This window comes from Thalassophryne amazonica, chromosome 16, assembly GCF_902500255.1.
Source record: "Thalassophryne amazonica chromosome 16, fThaAma1.1, whole genome shotgun sequence".
NCBI lineage: Eukaryota > Metazoa > Chordata > Actinopteri > Batrachoidiformes > Batrachoididae > Thalassophryne > Thalassophryne amazonica.
Genome location: NC_047118.1, coordinates 19,861,358 through 19,877,488, shown reverse-complemented (window position 1 = coordinate 19,877,488; position 16,131 = coordinate 19,861,358). Strand labels below are relative to the sequence as shown.

General features: G+C 41.9%; 1 protein-coding gene across 2 annotated transcripts in view; it reads right to left on the bottom strand.

Moving 5' to 3' along the window:
- Positions 1–1,418: 1,418 nt before the first annotated feature.
- lpar2a (lysophosphatidic acid receptor 2a) overlaps positions 1,419–16,131 on the bottom strand; it is a 30,298-nt gene continuing 15,585 nt past the window's right edge. Inside the window, exons 2-4 of one of the 2 annotated variants that reach the window (XM_034189799.1) lie at positions 11,848–12,600; positions 3,232–3,494; positions 1,419–2,887 (exon numbers count right to left, since the gene is read on the bottom strand). In XM_034189799.1, coding sequence (XP_034045690.1) covers positions 2,807–2,887; positions 3,232–3,494; positions 11,848–12,598 — 1,095 coding nt within the window. In that variant the 5' untranslated portion in view covers positions 12,599–12,600 and the 3' untranslated portion in view covers positions 1,419–2,806. The remainder of the gene's footprint in view (positions 2,888–3,231; positions 3,495–11,847; positions 12,601–16,131) is intronic. The other variant, XM_034189801.1, reaches the window with a different exon arrangement.

Genomic DNA, 16,131 nt, shown 5'->3' with positions numbered 1-16,131 from the left:
GTCGACCTCTGCACTCGACCCTTTGCTTGTGGAAAGCTGTGCGACTGCCCGTGTCTGTCCGAGCTGCGCCATCTGACAGCCAAATTGTTGATACGGATCACCGGGGAGCTCTGCTCGCCTCACTCGTACCAAAGTGCTGCCCCACCGTACAACACCTCCGTTTCTCTGAGACTGTGCTTTGCCAACTCAACACAGGATGGCGCCACATCTCACAGTCCTTCTGTCCAACAGCTCAACGTGGGTAACTGGTATGTGCACAAACGTGCACACACACAGACCTCGTCACTTCTCCGTGGTTTCTACACGGCGCTGACATTAAAATGTTGAGCACAAAAGCTGGCATTATAAGACAAGGAGGAAAGTGCAGAGAGAAGAATAGTGGATGTATCTAATAACCCTTTTTGTTGCTAACCACTAGAGGGCGGTGGTAGATGGTTTTAGACTAATTCTTTTTCTGTCCACTAGTTTTATTTGATTGTAGGCTATTTTCTAATGCTGTTTCACCAAGAATGCACCAGCCACCAAAAATTAGCTCAACAAAGTGTCGACGTGACGATGAGGGTGGAGCTTGTGGGGTAGTGATGTGTTAATCAGAACACACGTGTCATGAATTTAGAAACGTGACTGTCTTCCATGCATGTAGGATTTCACATGTGATCTTTTCATTTAAATCTTCCACATTTTTTTCAGCTTCATTTTTATTAACAAAAAGGGACGGGGTGGGTGTATAATTATTACAGTCAGACCAAAAAGAAAAAAGTACATCACGTATTACTATGATGTGTGCGTCCGTGTGGAAGTGAGTCCAGTGTTCTTGGGACATCTTAAACAGGCTGGTGCTCTTTGACCTTCGTCAGCATTACAGAGACTGAACGCCCCCCACCGGCCGAGGACAGGCCGGGTGGCGTTAAACTGAGATGTCATGGCCAAACCTTTCAGCACGTGAGCCCAAGAAGCAACACAGCAGCCTCGTGTTGTACCAAAAAAACCAAAAATATCACATTCAGTAATGAAACAATGTAAGTCTGCGTCGTGCTAAAGTTGGTGCACGGCCGCCTCTTCGGTTTGAGGAGGGAGTTTTATTTTGTAACGGTGTCTCTTCGTGGTATCGTCTTGCCTCAGTTTTGTTTTTTTTTTTGGGGTGGGGGATGGGTTTCTGTTGTCTGTGTGTATGGAGGAGCGAGAGCAGTCACGCGCCACACACACACACGACTCGACCAGATCCACGAAAGTCTGAACTCCCGCTTACCCGACAACCTTTAGCGCCTTCTGGCAAAACCAGTTTACTTTCTGTGCCGAGGCCAACTGGGTAAAGGGCTTCTCTCCTCCATTACCAAAATTTAAGAAAAAATAAAAAGAGGCAGCACTGAGTGTATGAAAACTCCTGTGTTTAAGGGTGGGGGTTGTCATTCTTTTTCGGGACTATATTTTATACTTTTAACAGTCCTGGGATGAAAACATTTTTGATGGTAAGGTAACGCCTTATGAAGATTTAACTTTCAGTTAAAGTTTTGTTTAACCAGTATGTTACAGAACAAATCTTGAGCTTATAAACTGCTCATATGTGATAATAATAACCCAGATTTTATTACTCGTTTTTTGTTACTCATTACAGTTCATATGACTATGTTAGAAATGTTATTGCCACACCAAATTATCACGGCCCCCTTTCCTCCCCTTTGTAATGGATGTCACTGTACAGTTTGTGAAATGTTTCCAGTATTTTTTTTCTTCCTTTTATAAATTTTGAATTACTTGGCTTTTATGTCATGCAACTCAAAATATTAGTTATGAATATTTGAGGGGTTTTTGTTACATAACTGGGTTGCATTAAGGTTTACAGGTGAAACATTTGGTGCTGTGGAAAAAAAATTAACAAGTGTTTGACCCCCCCCCCCCAAACACCACATTGCACATCACGCATGGTAACCTTCAAAAGCTTTCAGCGGAGACAGTAAAAATATGCACATACGGCAGGTAAACGCTCCAGAGACTCACAAAACTACCGACATGGTGTTTGAATCGTGCCGTCATGGAGTACAGCCACTACTTTTGTCTTCACGCTTAATCTCTTAAAACACATAAATACAGAACTGAAAACTTGGTGAATGTTTACAGTTTTTCTAACACAGAAACCAACATGGTTCTGAGCGTCAACACAACTTCTGCAGCACCAAATGGCTTCTTAAACCTTTTTGGATTTTGTCTTTTAGTATATTTGTACCTTTTCTTTCCCTTGTATTTATCCCTCTCTACCTCCGTCTTTCCATTTCTCTTGTATATAACTCCCGCTGTTTTCAGAGTCTATGAGCTCCTTTTATACCTCAACTTTAGAATTGTTCTAGAAAGAGTAAAACAAAAAGGAAGAATATGACAAATTGTAGTGTTCTTAATAGAAAATTAATAAAAAATGATTTAGTGTGATTTTTTTTCCCCACTCCCCTTTTCCCCTCCCCCACTTTTTCATTTCAGATTTAGGAGTGTTTTGTTTTATAATTTGTCACAAATGCTCTTGTGATAGTCAAATGTAATAAAAGGAGATTGCACCATGTTATGATTAATATGTGAATCTTAATGAAACTTTTGTCCAGAACATTATGCCAGAAAAGGTGCTTCCAGAGCACTGACAGCATGTAAAAAAAAAAAAAGAAATACCCCCATTAGATGCACTTTTTATACTTTGAAGTTCAATTCACAAATGTGAAAACTCTGAGAAGTCCAGCAGGAAATCGTACGCCACAGGAGCAGCTGAATGATAGTTGGAGTTGACGGCTCCTCGTAGACAGCAAACAACAAATGACAGCTGTCACACCATCGGTGCCGTCCAACTGTCCGCGTCGCCTGTGTCCTGTTTTTCTCCAGGTTTTTCTTCACAGCCGTGAATGTCCTTTAGAAAACAGCAACAAGAAACAGAAAACAAGGTAAAAGTTCCATTTTATAACTCCAATAGTTACGCAATAGTCACTTTTACGGAGGGCGAGGGATCCGTGAAAACAAAACTGAAATCAAGCAGAAGAATCTGAGTTTCCTTTGTGCCAGGTACAAACACACATTAGGCAACTCTTTTGGTGATAAGACCGTGGTGACTCATGATTAAAAGTGGGCAACCAAAAATTTAACAGACAATAGAATTTAGAGATTTGTTGAGTTAAACCTGCTGATTTAAGTGGAAGATCTCCTGCTTCACTGTACTGTGAGCAAAACTTGACAAGTCACTGGGGTTGCGTCTACCTCTCGAAGTGGTGAGTGAAAGTTGACATCGGAGGGCTCCCTCTGCTGGCTGCCACCTCTCCTACATAGGCAGCACAGAATCCACTTGAATGTCCTCCTCATCTCGCTGTCCCGCAGGGAATACACGATGGGATTGACCAAAGAGTTGCACTCCGCTATCACCAAGCAGAACTTCTCATAGGTGGTGGCGTGGCTATGTTTGCCCATAACCCCATCCAATAAGAGAGTCATGAGCCCAGGAGTCCAGCAGATTACGAAGGCCCCTGTGCAGAGTTGGGTGAAGAAGAAATTATAGTTTCACAAAAGCAATATGATGTAAGCAACTTCAAAACATCTGTAACATGTGCACCTTTTCACTGCTTAATGTTAGCAATGTATCCCAAATTTAACTTGAATAACTGAAGTCAATGTAGCTGTATTACTGTTAAAATAAAAAAAGTTTGTTTCACTTCAAAAATCAGATGGATTGGAGCACCTCTAGGATCAGGGGGAAAGATAAGGCTGTAATAAACTGCACAAAGATTACAAAACTGAAACAGTAAGCACACATTACATAACGAAAACTCTCACCAACAACAAAAATGTTAAATTTCCCCTTCAATCTAAATAAATTACATTTACTGGACAAATGGTGGTGATGTGTCTGTGCGCGCTGAATATCTGGTGGGGCAGACAGGTTAAACAAGGTTTTATGGTAAAAGCAAGTTTTGTACATATATTTTCTGATTTTATACACACACACACAAACAAATTGTATTTTCTGGAGCAGAAGGTGCACCCATTTAAAAAAAAAAATGCCGCTTGAAGAGGAAAAATAGCAGTTGCATCTTTTTCTTTATCTTCAGTTCTTTAATTTAGGATTTTTGTACATTCTTGCACTGTATTTTTATGTCATTTATTCCTTGATTAGTGCAGTTTTTTTGTGATTTGACTCCTTGGAAAGTTGTATAAAAAGTCAATTTTTATTGCTAGTAAGAAAGTGATTTTCTGGTATAAATTGCAGGACCTATAAATTGCAGTAAAATAAAAAAAAGTGACATTCTGAGAAATACATATTTAGATATGCTAAAACAAAGTTTTTATTTAATTGATGTGATTGTGGTTGGAACTGATTCAGTGTGTAGGACAAGCAAACAGAAAACATGATTTTCCATGTTTTCTTACAGTTTTGTGTTCTATGCCCGCAATTTTGTAATCTCCACATACAGGTAACACACACATTCTGCCCCCCCAATCTGAGCCGGGTGGGGGGGTGGGGTGTGTATCAACAAATAGCTCCATTGGAAAAAATAGGAAGGAAAAAAAAAAAAAAAAATCTTGATTGCTTGAAGTCACCAGTGTGTCGTTAACTGACTTAGAACATCACAACCACCAGCAGACTGAGCAATCGCTGGATACCACAGTTGATTATGGCAGAGATTCAAGGTGGCATGTTGGGAAATTAAACAACCTTCACAGTGAACAATTTGAAAAGCTCTAGCAAGGTTTGACAAGACGACCTGGAAAAACTGGTTTGTGAGGTAGCAGACGGTGATTCTGAAAACCAGTCAAGCAGCCAAATACACGTTTCCTCTTCACATCAATGACAGACGTGAAGTGACGGACACAGCCGTTGAACATTTTTATACCCCCTTAATCATGTTCTGTTTTTAAAATAAAGATGAGAATGACATCAACGACAACACATTTTAAATTGTTTGACGTAGTGCTAAACACAAAGTTTAGGTTTGAGCTTCTCCACACTCGTCTCTTCCTATCGTGCACGCCAACATAACGTGTTGCCAAGATATTCAGTTTTGTTTTCTAATTTTCAAAATCTAATCTGACTTTTCTGAACATCAGCAGTTCACATCTTGCACTATTCCCTGCGTATTTACATGATGGTAGCAACAACAGACACTAAAGCAGTCGTACGCTACACAGGAACAACAGGAAAGCATCTGAAGTTGACCATGTAGACACGCACGCTGTGTTACATTGTGTTCCTTCTGTGATACAAGATAAGGCTGCATCAAAACAAACATCAAAAATTCTGTGTTGCAATCTATGCCGTATTTTAATCACGTACTGCGCCGTGTTACCGACAGATACAGGGGCGCTTCCGCCACTTGCACTTGATGTCACAGAACTGCATTAATAATATATCTGACTTTTGGCAATCTAAGTGTTTCAACTCCAAATTTTGGCAGTGCATGCCATCAAGACATCCAAGGCTGGAGTGGTGTGATGCTCTCTGAGCAAACAAGATCTATTCTGCGCATAAATGCATCAATCTGCAAGTCCCAAGTCAAGTCTCAAGTCAGCTTGCAAACAACTGGTTGTCATTATGACCCGAGACTTGACTTGGGACTTGCTGATTCATGACTTGAGAGCAACTTGATGGTGACTTTGTCCCACCTCTGCTTAAATGTATTTCTGTGTGTGCTATTATCCACACAAACCTCTCACTTGATGAGCTAGTTGTGCTCTGAACATCTGCACACACTCAACTTGGCATAGCACACAGAACTCAGACAAGCTTACTTAAATTGAAATGTGGGAACGAATGGTACCTTTTGGGCACACAGTAGCATATCAAGTGCTAAGTGTCATAAAAGACAACCTCAATGTACAGTGCATCCAGGAAGTATTCACAGCCCTTCACTCTACATTTAATTATGTTACAGCCTTGGATTCAATTATTTTATTTTTTTTTTATTCTACACACAATACCCCATAATGACAATGTGGGGAAGAATTTTTTTTTAAATTTATAAAAAAAAAAAAAAAAAAAGAAAGAAATCGTGTACATAATTATTCACACCCTTTACCATGAAGCTCAAAATTGAGCTCAGGTGCCTCCTGTTTCCACTGATCAACCTTGACATGTTTCGACAGCTTAATTGGAGTCCACCTGGGGTAAATTCAGTTTATCGGACATGATTTGGAAAGACACACCCCTGTCTACATATGAAGGTCTCAGCTAACAGTGCATGTCAGAGCACAAACCAAGCATGAAGTCAAAGGAATTGTCTGTAGACCGCCAAGACGGGATTGTGTCGAGGCACAAATCTGGGGAAGGGTACAGAAACATTTCTGCTGCTTTGAAGGTCCCAATGAGCACAGTAGCCTCCATCATCTGTAAATGGAAGAAGTTCAGATCCACCAAGACACTTTCTAGAGCTGTCCACCCATTTAAACTGAGCAATTGTAGAGAAGGGCCTTAGTCAGGTGACCAAGAACCCGACGGTCACTCTGTTAGAGCTCCAGCATTCCTCTGTGGTGAGAGGAGAACCTTCCAGAAAGACAACCATCTCTGCAGCAATCCACCAATCAGGTCTATATAGTAGAGTGTCCAGATGGAAGCCACTCCTTAGTATAAGGCACATGGCAGCCCACCTGGAGTTTTGCCAAAAGACACCTAAAGTAGTCGGACCATGAGAAACAAAATTCTCTGGTCTGATGAGTCAAAGATTTAACTCCTTGGCGTGAATGCCAGGTGTCATGTTTGGAGGAAACTAGGCATCATCCCCAGTGTTGTATAGTAACGAAGTAAAAATACTTTGGAAGGAAAAAAAAAAGACTTTGTACTTTACTTGAGTTTTTTAAATTCACCTTACTTTCACTTTTACTTCACTACATTTCCGACCTTAATTGCATACTTCTACTCCAATACATTTTCTATGCGCCATGCCGTTTCGTTACAAAACAAAAACAAAACCACACATACACACGAAAAAAGTCGTGTTTTCAGCCAGAGACACCACTGATTAGTAGTGACTGCAATGAAGTCAGGCCGATTTGTCATGAGGCATGTCCGGCAGGCTTTTTTGCAGTTGCGCACTTGTTTTTCAGGAAAATGATAATTTCTCTACATTGATTACAGACCTGCGGCAGGTCTGTAACCAACTTCTCTGCAGCACGGCTTTGCTTTGAACCTTGAACCAATCGAAGTGCCTCAATCTGCGATTCGTGGATTGTCGCTTTATCCTAATTTTTCCCTGTTAAAACCCTTTAGAGCATATGTCTGTGAGTAATATTTAATATTTTTATATTAAACTGACCTGTTATGGTCTTCTGAAACAGTTGATGTAATTTTTTTTTATTTATTTTTATTCATATATTAAAAATAGCAACAACAATAATAGTCTAATAGACTAATAATGTTACAATACAATTTTAGAGAAAGAGACAAAAGAACCTAACAAAACAAAAGATAAAACCATGTAACAATGAAAATAAATAACTGTTTCCTGTGAACACCTACTGAGTAGCCTACTCTCGTTTAGGTTTTGAAACCTTGTTTCTGAAGTGTTTTTGTGTGATGCGCACAATTTCCAGTACTTTGACTAATAATACCAGTCATTTACAAGCCTAGATAAACTTAGTAATATATAAAAAAAAAAGTCCGTTTTTTGATTATTAACATTTACTTGTACCTTTACTTTCAATACTTGAGTACATTTAGTTGTACATTACTTGTCATACTTAAGTACAATAAATACTAGATACTTTAAGACTTTTACTTGAGTAGCATTTCAATCAGTGACTTGAACTTCTACCAAAGTCATTTTTTAATGGGTATCTGTACTTTTACTTAAGTGTGATTTTCCGGTACTTTATACAAGGTCTGTCCATAAAGTATTGTACCTTTTTATTTATTTATTTATTTTAAACTATATGGATTTGATTCATATGTTTTCACGTCAGACAAGCTTGAACCCTCATGCGCATGCATGAGTTTTTCCACGCCTGTCGGTGACGTCATTCGCCTGTGAGCACGCCTTGTGGAAGGAGTGGGCCCGCCCCGTCGTCGGATTTTCATTGTCTGGAAATGGCGCAATGATTTGGGTTTTTTTTCCATCAGAATGTTTTCAGAAGCTGTTAGAGACTGGCACCTGGAAACCATTCGAAAAATTTATCTGGCTTTCGGTGAAAATTTTACGGGCTTCACAGAGAATAAGGACTATTACTACAGCTTTAAAGGAGACCTGCACTGAAAAAAAATGCAGTCAGATTTTTTGAACAAAAAATGACTTACATTTACACATGAGATCCTTCTGAATGTGGTAAAGTAAATCTGCAACCCCAGATCTGTCATTCAACGGAGAAATCTTCATTTGAAAATGACAAATTTACAGCTAACATTTAGCCCTCCGCAAATTGTCCCTCTCATCATGGACGCTGCTGAGATGTCACAGACAAGACCCTCTCCCAGCATGCATTGCGCCAATTGTAATTTGTGGATTTATGTCGGTTTGCATCTGCACCTTTTTCTTGTCTTATACGTTTTGGTGAGTACACATTTCTTTTATTTGTGCTTGAAAATTATTTTGGGGGACTTTTTCATACGCCCGTTTGATTGAGTGGTGTCGCAATGAAAATCTACTGTCTTTCGCCTCCGGTACCATCGCGGGATATGGAGGCGAGACCCGCAAAGAATCCCAGTCATTAAAAATATATAAACCTCTCTCAGCGTCCATGGAGCTCTGGGGCTCCGATTGCCGAGACGTGCGGTGCTGTGGATTTTGCCGCAAGAAGTCTGTCCTTGCAGCAACAGGTGTACCGGCCACTTCGCATTAAAACAGCGAGCGTAATCTCAGGACTTGTGCCAAGTGTGATGCAGCTCCATTCAGTAGACAGAGAGGTGATGCCGGTGTTGTGCGCTGAATCTGGCACAACACCGGCTGCAAAGCAGACACGGGCGGTGTGAGTGGCCCGCGTCGGCGGTTAACAAGCCCGCAGACTTAAGCGCAGCGGAGGCAGAGAGCAGGAGAGGAAGAACGGCGCCCGCTGTCGATGTCGTTGCTGATCTGAGCACACAGATCTGTATCTCACATTCATTGCAGCTTACTTTTGGATGTTGAAACCAGGATGTGTATAAGTAACATTATTAACAGATAAAATCAATTTCAATGCGGGATCTGACTGAAGGCGGGAGCGCGTCGTCTTGTCCCTGACGTCATGGAAATGATACGGCTGCACAAACTGTTTTCACAGAGGGCTAAATTTTAGCTGCAAATTTGTCATTTTTAAACGAAGATTTCTCCGTTGAATTACAAATTTGGGCTTACAGATTTACTTTACTGCATTCACAAGGGTCTTATAAATACATATCAGCTATTTCTTTCTGAAATCTGACCACATTTATTTCAATGCAGGTCTACTTTAAGGACCCCTTTAAGGACGCTGGGCGCACCGCGCTCCGAGCTGCGACGACGCGGCACAAGTCACCAGACCATTTCTAAACGGATGGCTCTGTGGATACGAGACCGTCGTGTGCTCCTTCTCTGGTTATCACAAGAGCTGGACATCAGCCATTTTCCGGCAGATTTTACTTTTAACAAGAGATTTTGTCGTGGAAAGCCGCGCGGAGGCTTCGCGCGTAAAGACCGATTCGCTTTGGAAATGAGACAAAGGAATACCTCCGTGTCGGCGTGTCAGAGGACAAGTTTGGACATTCCTATCTCAGCTTTCAATGCTTACCAGTCGAGTGAGTTATAAGAGAAATTGTGGAGAGATGGGCATGTCCGAACTTGTCCTCTGGCACGCCGAAACGGAGGCGTTCTTTGTCTCGCTTGAACAGCGAATCGGTCATGACACACAAAGCCTCCACGCGGCTTTCCATGACAAAATCTCTTGTTAAAAGTGAAATCTGCCAGAAAATGGCTGATGTCCAGCTCTTGTGATAACCAAAGAAAGAGCACACGACGGTCTTGTATCCACAGAGCCATCCGTTTAGAAATGGTCCGGTGGCTTGTGCCGCGTCGTCGCAGCTCGGAGCGCGGTGCGCCGAGCGTCCTTAAAGGGGTCCTTAAAGCTGTAGTAATAGTCCTTATTCTGTGAAGCCCGGAAAATTTTCACCGAAAGCCAGATAAATTTTTCGAATGGTTTCCAGGTGCCAGTCTCTAACAGCTTCTGAAAAAATTCTGATGGAAAAAAACCCCAAATCATTCCGCCATTTCCAGACAATGAAAATCCGACGACGGGGCGGGCCCACTCCTTCCACAAGGCGTGCTCACAGGCGAATGACGTCACCGACAGGCGTGGAAAACCTCACGCATGTGCACAAGGGTTCAAGCTTGTCTGATGTGAAAACATATGAATCAAATCCATATAGTTTAAAAAATAAAAATAAAAAAGGTACAATACTTTATGGACAGACCTGGTGGTGGCGGCATCATGCTGTGATGTTTTTCACCGGCAGGAACTGGGAGACTAGTCAGGATTGAGGGAAAGATGAATGCAGCAATTTACCGAGACATCGTGGATGAAAACCTGTTCCAGAGTGCTCGTGACCTCAGACTGAGGTGACGGTTCATCTGTCAGCAGGACAATGGCCCTAAGCCCACAGCCAAGATATGAAAGAAGAGGCTTCAAAACAACTCCGTGAATGTCCTTGAATGGCCCAGCCAGAACCTGAGTGAACATCTCTGGAGAGATCTGAAAATGGCTGACACTCCCCATCCAACCTGATGGAGCTTGAGAGGTGCTGCAAAGAGGAACAGACATAACTGCCAAAACATAGGTGCACCAAGCTTGTGGCATCATATTCAAGAAGTCTTGAGGTTGTAATTGCTGCCAAATGTGCTTCAACAAAGTATTAACCAAAGGGTGTGAATACTTTTATTTTTAATAAATTTGCAAAAAACTTAAAAAAAAAAACTTTTAATGTCACTATGGGGTGTCGTTAGTAAAGTTTTGAGGGAAAAAATGAATTTAATCCATTTTTGGAATAAGGCGATAACATAAAAAGTGAAGCGCTGTGAATGCTTTCCGGATGCACTTGTATCATTTTTTTTCCCCTCTATCAGTCCTGGGATCCACATTGACCACAGAGACCAAAACCTGTTGTGTAGTTCCTGTACCCTCATTTGCTGCACAAACCAGACTGTGGTTGGGGCAAACATAATGTACACAGTTATCCTGAATCACGATGGCACATTACATTGATGAAATGGACGTATCCTATCATATCATAGTGTATTGTACTGCCCCCTTAACTCAGTGTTTTACAATAAAACAGCTAACTGAGACTGTTCTCTTTCAACTCCAATATGCTGCAGTAGGCAACTAACAACTCCACTGTCCAAACAATTACAGACCAGGAGGAATTTCAATGTACACTTCATCCCATTACAAGTGCACAATGTAGGCAAAACGTTCCAAAATACAAATACAAACAGCACTTTCTGCTACTCTGAAGCAACGTCTTAAAACAGATGTTTGAAGATATTAAATTTAATGAAACAGTTTTTTCAGAAAAAGTCCCCAACAATATTGCAGTAACAGTAGCAGTAACAGTTCCCATCAGACAGTATTCAGTTACCAATCATTGGTATATGTTAGTGTTGCTAGTCCTTAACTCATACCATACTGCACAGGTTCTTTGTTGTGGCATGTGAACGGCCAGGAAGCACAAGAACTGTTCCTCTGCTTTTCAAAATAGGAGCAGTTTTTGTTCATTGATTCACTTTTTTCCCCTCCATGTCCCTACAGTATTTTTGTTGAGAAAAATGTGAGGCATCAAACTTCCCATATATTAATCTGTCCCTTGATCTAACGGTTGGTGCTGGTGCAGAGTATGTCACAGTAAAAACAGGTGAGGCACAAAGAAAATGAAACGCAACAACTCACCCAGAACTATGATGATGGTTTTCATCAGATTGACCACAGTTTGGCTGTGCCGTGTCTCTGACGTGTGCTGAGATGCATACTGGCTCTGGTACGTCACATAGCGGAAGATGCGCGCATACATGGCCACCATGATGAAGAAGGTGAGCAGGTTGAGAATCGCCCAGAAGATGAGGAAGCGGCGGCTGTAGAGCGGCGCGATGGTGGAGCAGTCATCCAGGTCGCACTCACAATTCCAAAACATGGAGGGCACCAGGCCCATGAGGATGCCCGCAGCCCAGATGCACACGATCAGCAGCGTGACACGCCGCTTAGACATGGTGCTATGCAGTTGCATGGTGATGACTGTCTGGTGGCGTTCCACGGCCACAGCCAACAGGTTACCCACCGACGCCGTGAGGCTGATGTCAATTAAAGCCCCGCGGATGTACCACTGCTCCTTGGTGAGCAGTCTGGTCCAGGGGCCAGTGTGCAGCATCAGGTTAGCATAGGCTATACCTGCAAACAGGTCTGCTGCAGCCATGTTGGCCAGCAGGTAGTAGATGGGGAAGTGGAAGCGTCTGTTGATGAATATGGCGATCATCACCATCATGTTTGCCAGCACCACGATGACGCACACCGACAAACCCAGGCCGATCACCACACGGTCCCGAGTCGACCACACCTCGCTGATCTTCTTCCCCACCAGCTGGTAGAAGAAAGTCACATTGTGGTTGTAGTCACACATGTTCCACAGGCTGCTCTCCATGGCCATGACTAACAACACAAAACATGAGAGAGATTTAATCTGTACACAACAGTGGGTGTTCCTCCACATCAAACACACATTCATAGAGCCAAATGTTAAACTGGAAACATAACATTGTACTTGTGTTTGCAGAATTATTAAAAGTAAATTTATTATTTTGCATGGTTTATGAAGCACAATTGCAGCTCTCAGTTTTACACCTGTCAAAATAAGGGATTCAAAACAAACACACTTTGGATGACCACTGGTCGTATTGTGTAAAAATTAGGGATGGGTATTGATAAGATTTTATCGATATTGATGCCATTACTTTATTGCCATTATCGGGCCTCTACTGGAGGTTGGCTCTCACTGCGGTATTGTATCACTTCCTGTTCCGGAGCACAGTGGTGTTTTGCTGTATCTGTTAGCTGTTTAATCTGCGCAGTTAGATTGATCTAGATAACTAGATAACGATTTGTTTCACAGTGTAATCTTCACGTGCTTTAACTAAAGCACTCCCCTCTGCTGAATCACCTCTAAATTATTTACACATTATTCACTTTGTGTGTTTTTAGGAATCCGCTAGCTTAGCGCAGCTACTAGCTCTTAGCCGGTTTAGCATGGTGGCTTCTCCTGTCTCTCCCGCACTTTTCTGCTCTGGGTGTGAAACGTTTAGTTATTCCTCGGCCTCCTTTAGCAGTAATGGTACTTGTAATAAGTGTAGCTTATTTGTAGCTTTGGAGGCCAGGCTGGGCAAATTGGAGACTCGGCTCCGCACCGTGGAAAATTCTACAGCTAGCCAGGCCCCTGTAGTCGGTGCAGACCAAGGTAGCTTAGCCGCCGTTAGTTCCCTTCCAGCAGATCCCGAGCAGCCGGGAAAGCAGGCCGACTGGGTGACTGTGAGGAGGAAACGTAGTTCTAAACAGAAGCCCCGTGTACACCGCTAACCCGTTCACATCTCTAACCGTTTTTCCCCACTCGCCGACACACCCGCCGAGGAACAAACTCTGGTTATTGGCGACTCTGTTTTGAGAAATGTGAAGTTAGCGACACCAGCAACCATAGTCAATTGTCTTCTGGGGGCCAGAGCAGGCGACACTGAAGGAAATTTGAAACTGCTGGCTAAGGCTAAGCGTAAATTTGGTAAGACTGTAATTCACGTCGGCAGTAATGATACCCGGTTACGCCAATCGGAGGTTACTAAAATTAACATTGAATCGGTGTGTAACTTTGCAAACACGTCGGACTCTGTAGTTTCTCTGGGCCCCTCCCCAATCGTACCGGGAGTGACATGTTTAGCCGCATGTTCTCCTTGAATTGCTGGCTGTCTGAGTGGTGTCCAAAAAATGAGGTGGGCTTCATAGATAATTGGCAAAGCTTCTGTGGAAAACCTGGTCTTGTTAGGAGAGACGGCATCCATCCCACTTTGGATGGAGCAGCTCTCATTTCTAGAAATCTGGCCAATTTTCTTAAATCCTCCAAACTGTGACTACCCAGGGTTGGGACCACGAAGCAGAGTTGTAGTCTTACACACCTCTCTGCAGCTTCTCTCCCCCTGCCATCCCCTCATTACCCCATCCCCGTAGAGACGGTGCCTGCTCCCAGACCACCAACAACCAGTAAAAATCTATTTAAGCATAAAAATTCAAAAACAAAAAATAATATAGCACCTTCAACTGCACCACAGACTAAAACAGTTGAATGTGGTCTATTAAACATTAGGTCTCTCTCTTCTAAGTCCCTGTTAGTAAATGATATAATAACTGATCAACATATTGATTATTCTGCCTTACAGAAACCTGGTTACAGTAGGATGAATATGTTAGTTTAAATGAGTCAACACCCCCGAGTCACACTAACTGCCAGAACGCTCGTAGCACGGGCCGAGGTGGAGGATTAGCAGCAATCTTCCACTCCAGCTTATTAATTATTCCAAAACCCAGACAGAGCTTTAATTGATTTGAAAGCTTGACTCTTAGTCTTGTCCATCCAAATTGGAAGTCACAAAAACCAGTTTTATTTGTTATTATCTATCGTCCACCTGGTCGTTACTGTGAGTTTCTCTGAATTTTCAGACCTTTTGTCTGACTTAGTGCTTAGCTCAGATAAGATAATTATAGTGGGCGATTTTAACATCCACACAGATGCTGAGAATGACAGCCTCAACACTGCATTTAATCTATTGTTAGACTCAATTGGCTTTGCTCAAAATGTAAATGAGTCCACCCACCACTTTAATCATATCTTTGATCTTGTTCTGACTTATGGTATGGAAATTGAAGACTTAACAGTATTCCCTGAAAACTCCCTTCTGTCTGATCATTTCTTAATAACATTTACATTTACTCTGATGGACTACCCAGCAGTGGGGAATAAGTTTCATTACACTAGAAGTCTTTCAGAAAGCGCTGTAACTAGGTTTAAGGATATGATTCCTTCTTTATGTTCTCCAATGCCATATACCAACACAGCGCAGAGTAGCTACCTAAACTCTGTGAGTGAGATAGATTATCTCGTCAATAGTTTTACATCCTCATTGAAGACAACTTTGGATGCTGTAGCTCCTCTGAAAAAGAGAGCCTTAAATCAGAAGTGCCTGACTCTGTGGTATAACTCACAAACTCGCAGCTTAAAGCAGATAACCCGTAAGTTGGAGAGGAAATGGCGTCGCACTAATTTAGAAGATATTTACTTAGCCTGGAAAAGAGTCTGTTGCTCTATAAAAAAAGCCCTCCGTAAAGCTAGGACATCTTACTACTCTTCACTAATTGAAGAAAATAAGAACAACCCCAGGTTTCTTTTCAGCACTGTAGCCAGGCTGACAGAGGCAGAGCTCTATTGAGCCGAGTATTCCTTTAACTTTAACTAGTAATGACTTCATGACTTTCTTTGCTAATAAAATTTTAACTATTAGAGAAAAAATTACTCATAACCATCCCAAAGACATATCGTTATCTTTGGCTGCTTTCAGTGATGCCGGTATTTGGTTAGACTCTTTCTCTCCAATTGTTCTGTCTGAGTTATTTTCATTAGTTACTTCCTCCAAACCATCAACATGTCTATTAGACCCCATTCCTACCAGGCTGCTCAAGGAAGCCCTACCATTAATTAATGCTTCGATCTTAAATATGATCAATCTATCTTTATTAGTTGGCTATGTACCACAGGCTTTTAAGGTGGCAGTAATTTAACCATTACTTAAAAAGCCATCACTTGACCCAGCTATCTTAGCTAATTATAGGCCAACCTCCAACCTTTCTTTTCTCTCAAAAATTCTTGAAAGGGTAGTTGTAAAACAGCTAACTGATCATCTGCAGAGGAATGGTCTATTTGAAGAATTTCAGTCAGGTTTTAGAATTCATCATAGTACAGAAACAGCATTAGTGAAGGTTACAAATGATCTTCTTATGGCCTCAGACAGTGGACTCATCTCTGTGCTTGTTCTGTTAGACCTCAGTGCTGCTTTTGATACTGTTGACCATAAAATTTTATTACAGAGATTAGAGCATGCCATAGGTATTAAAGGCACTGCGCTGCGGTGGTTTGAATCATATTTA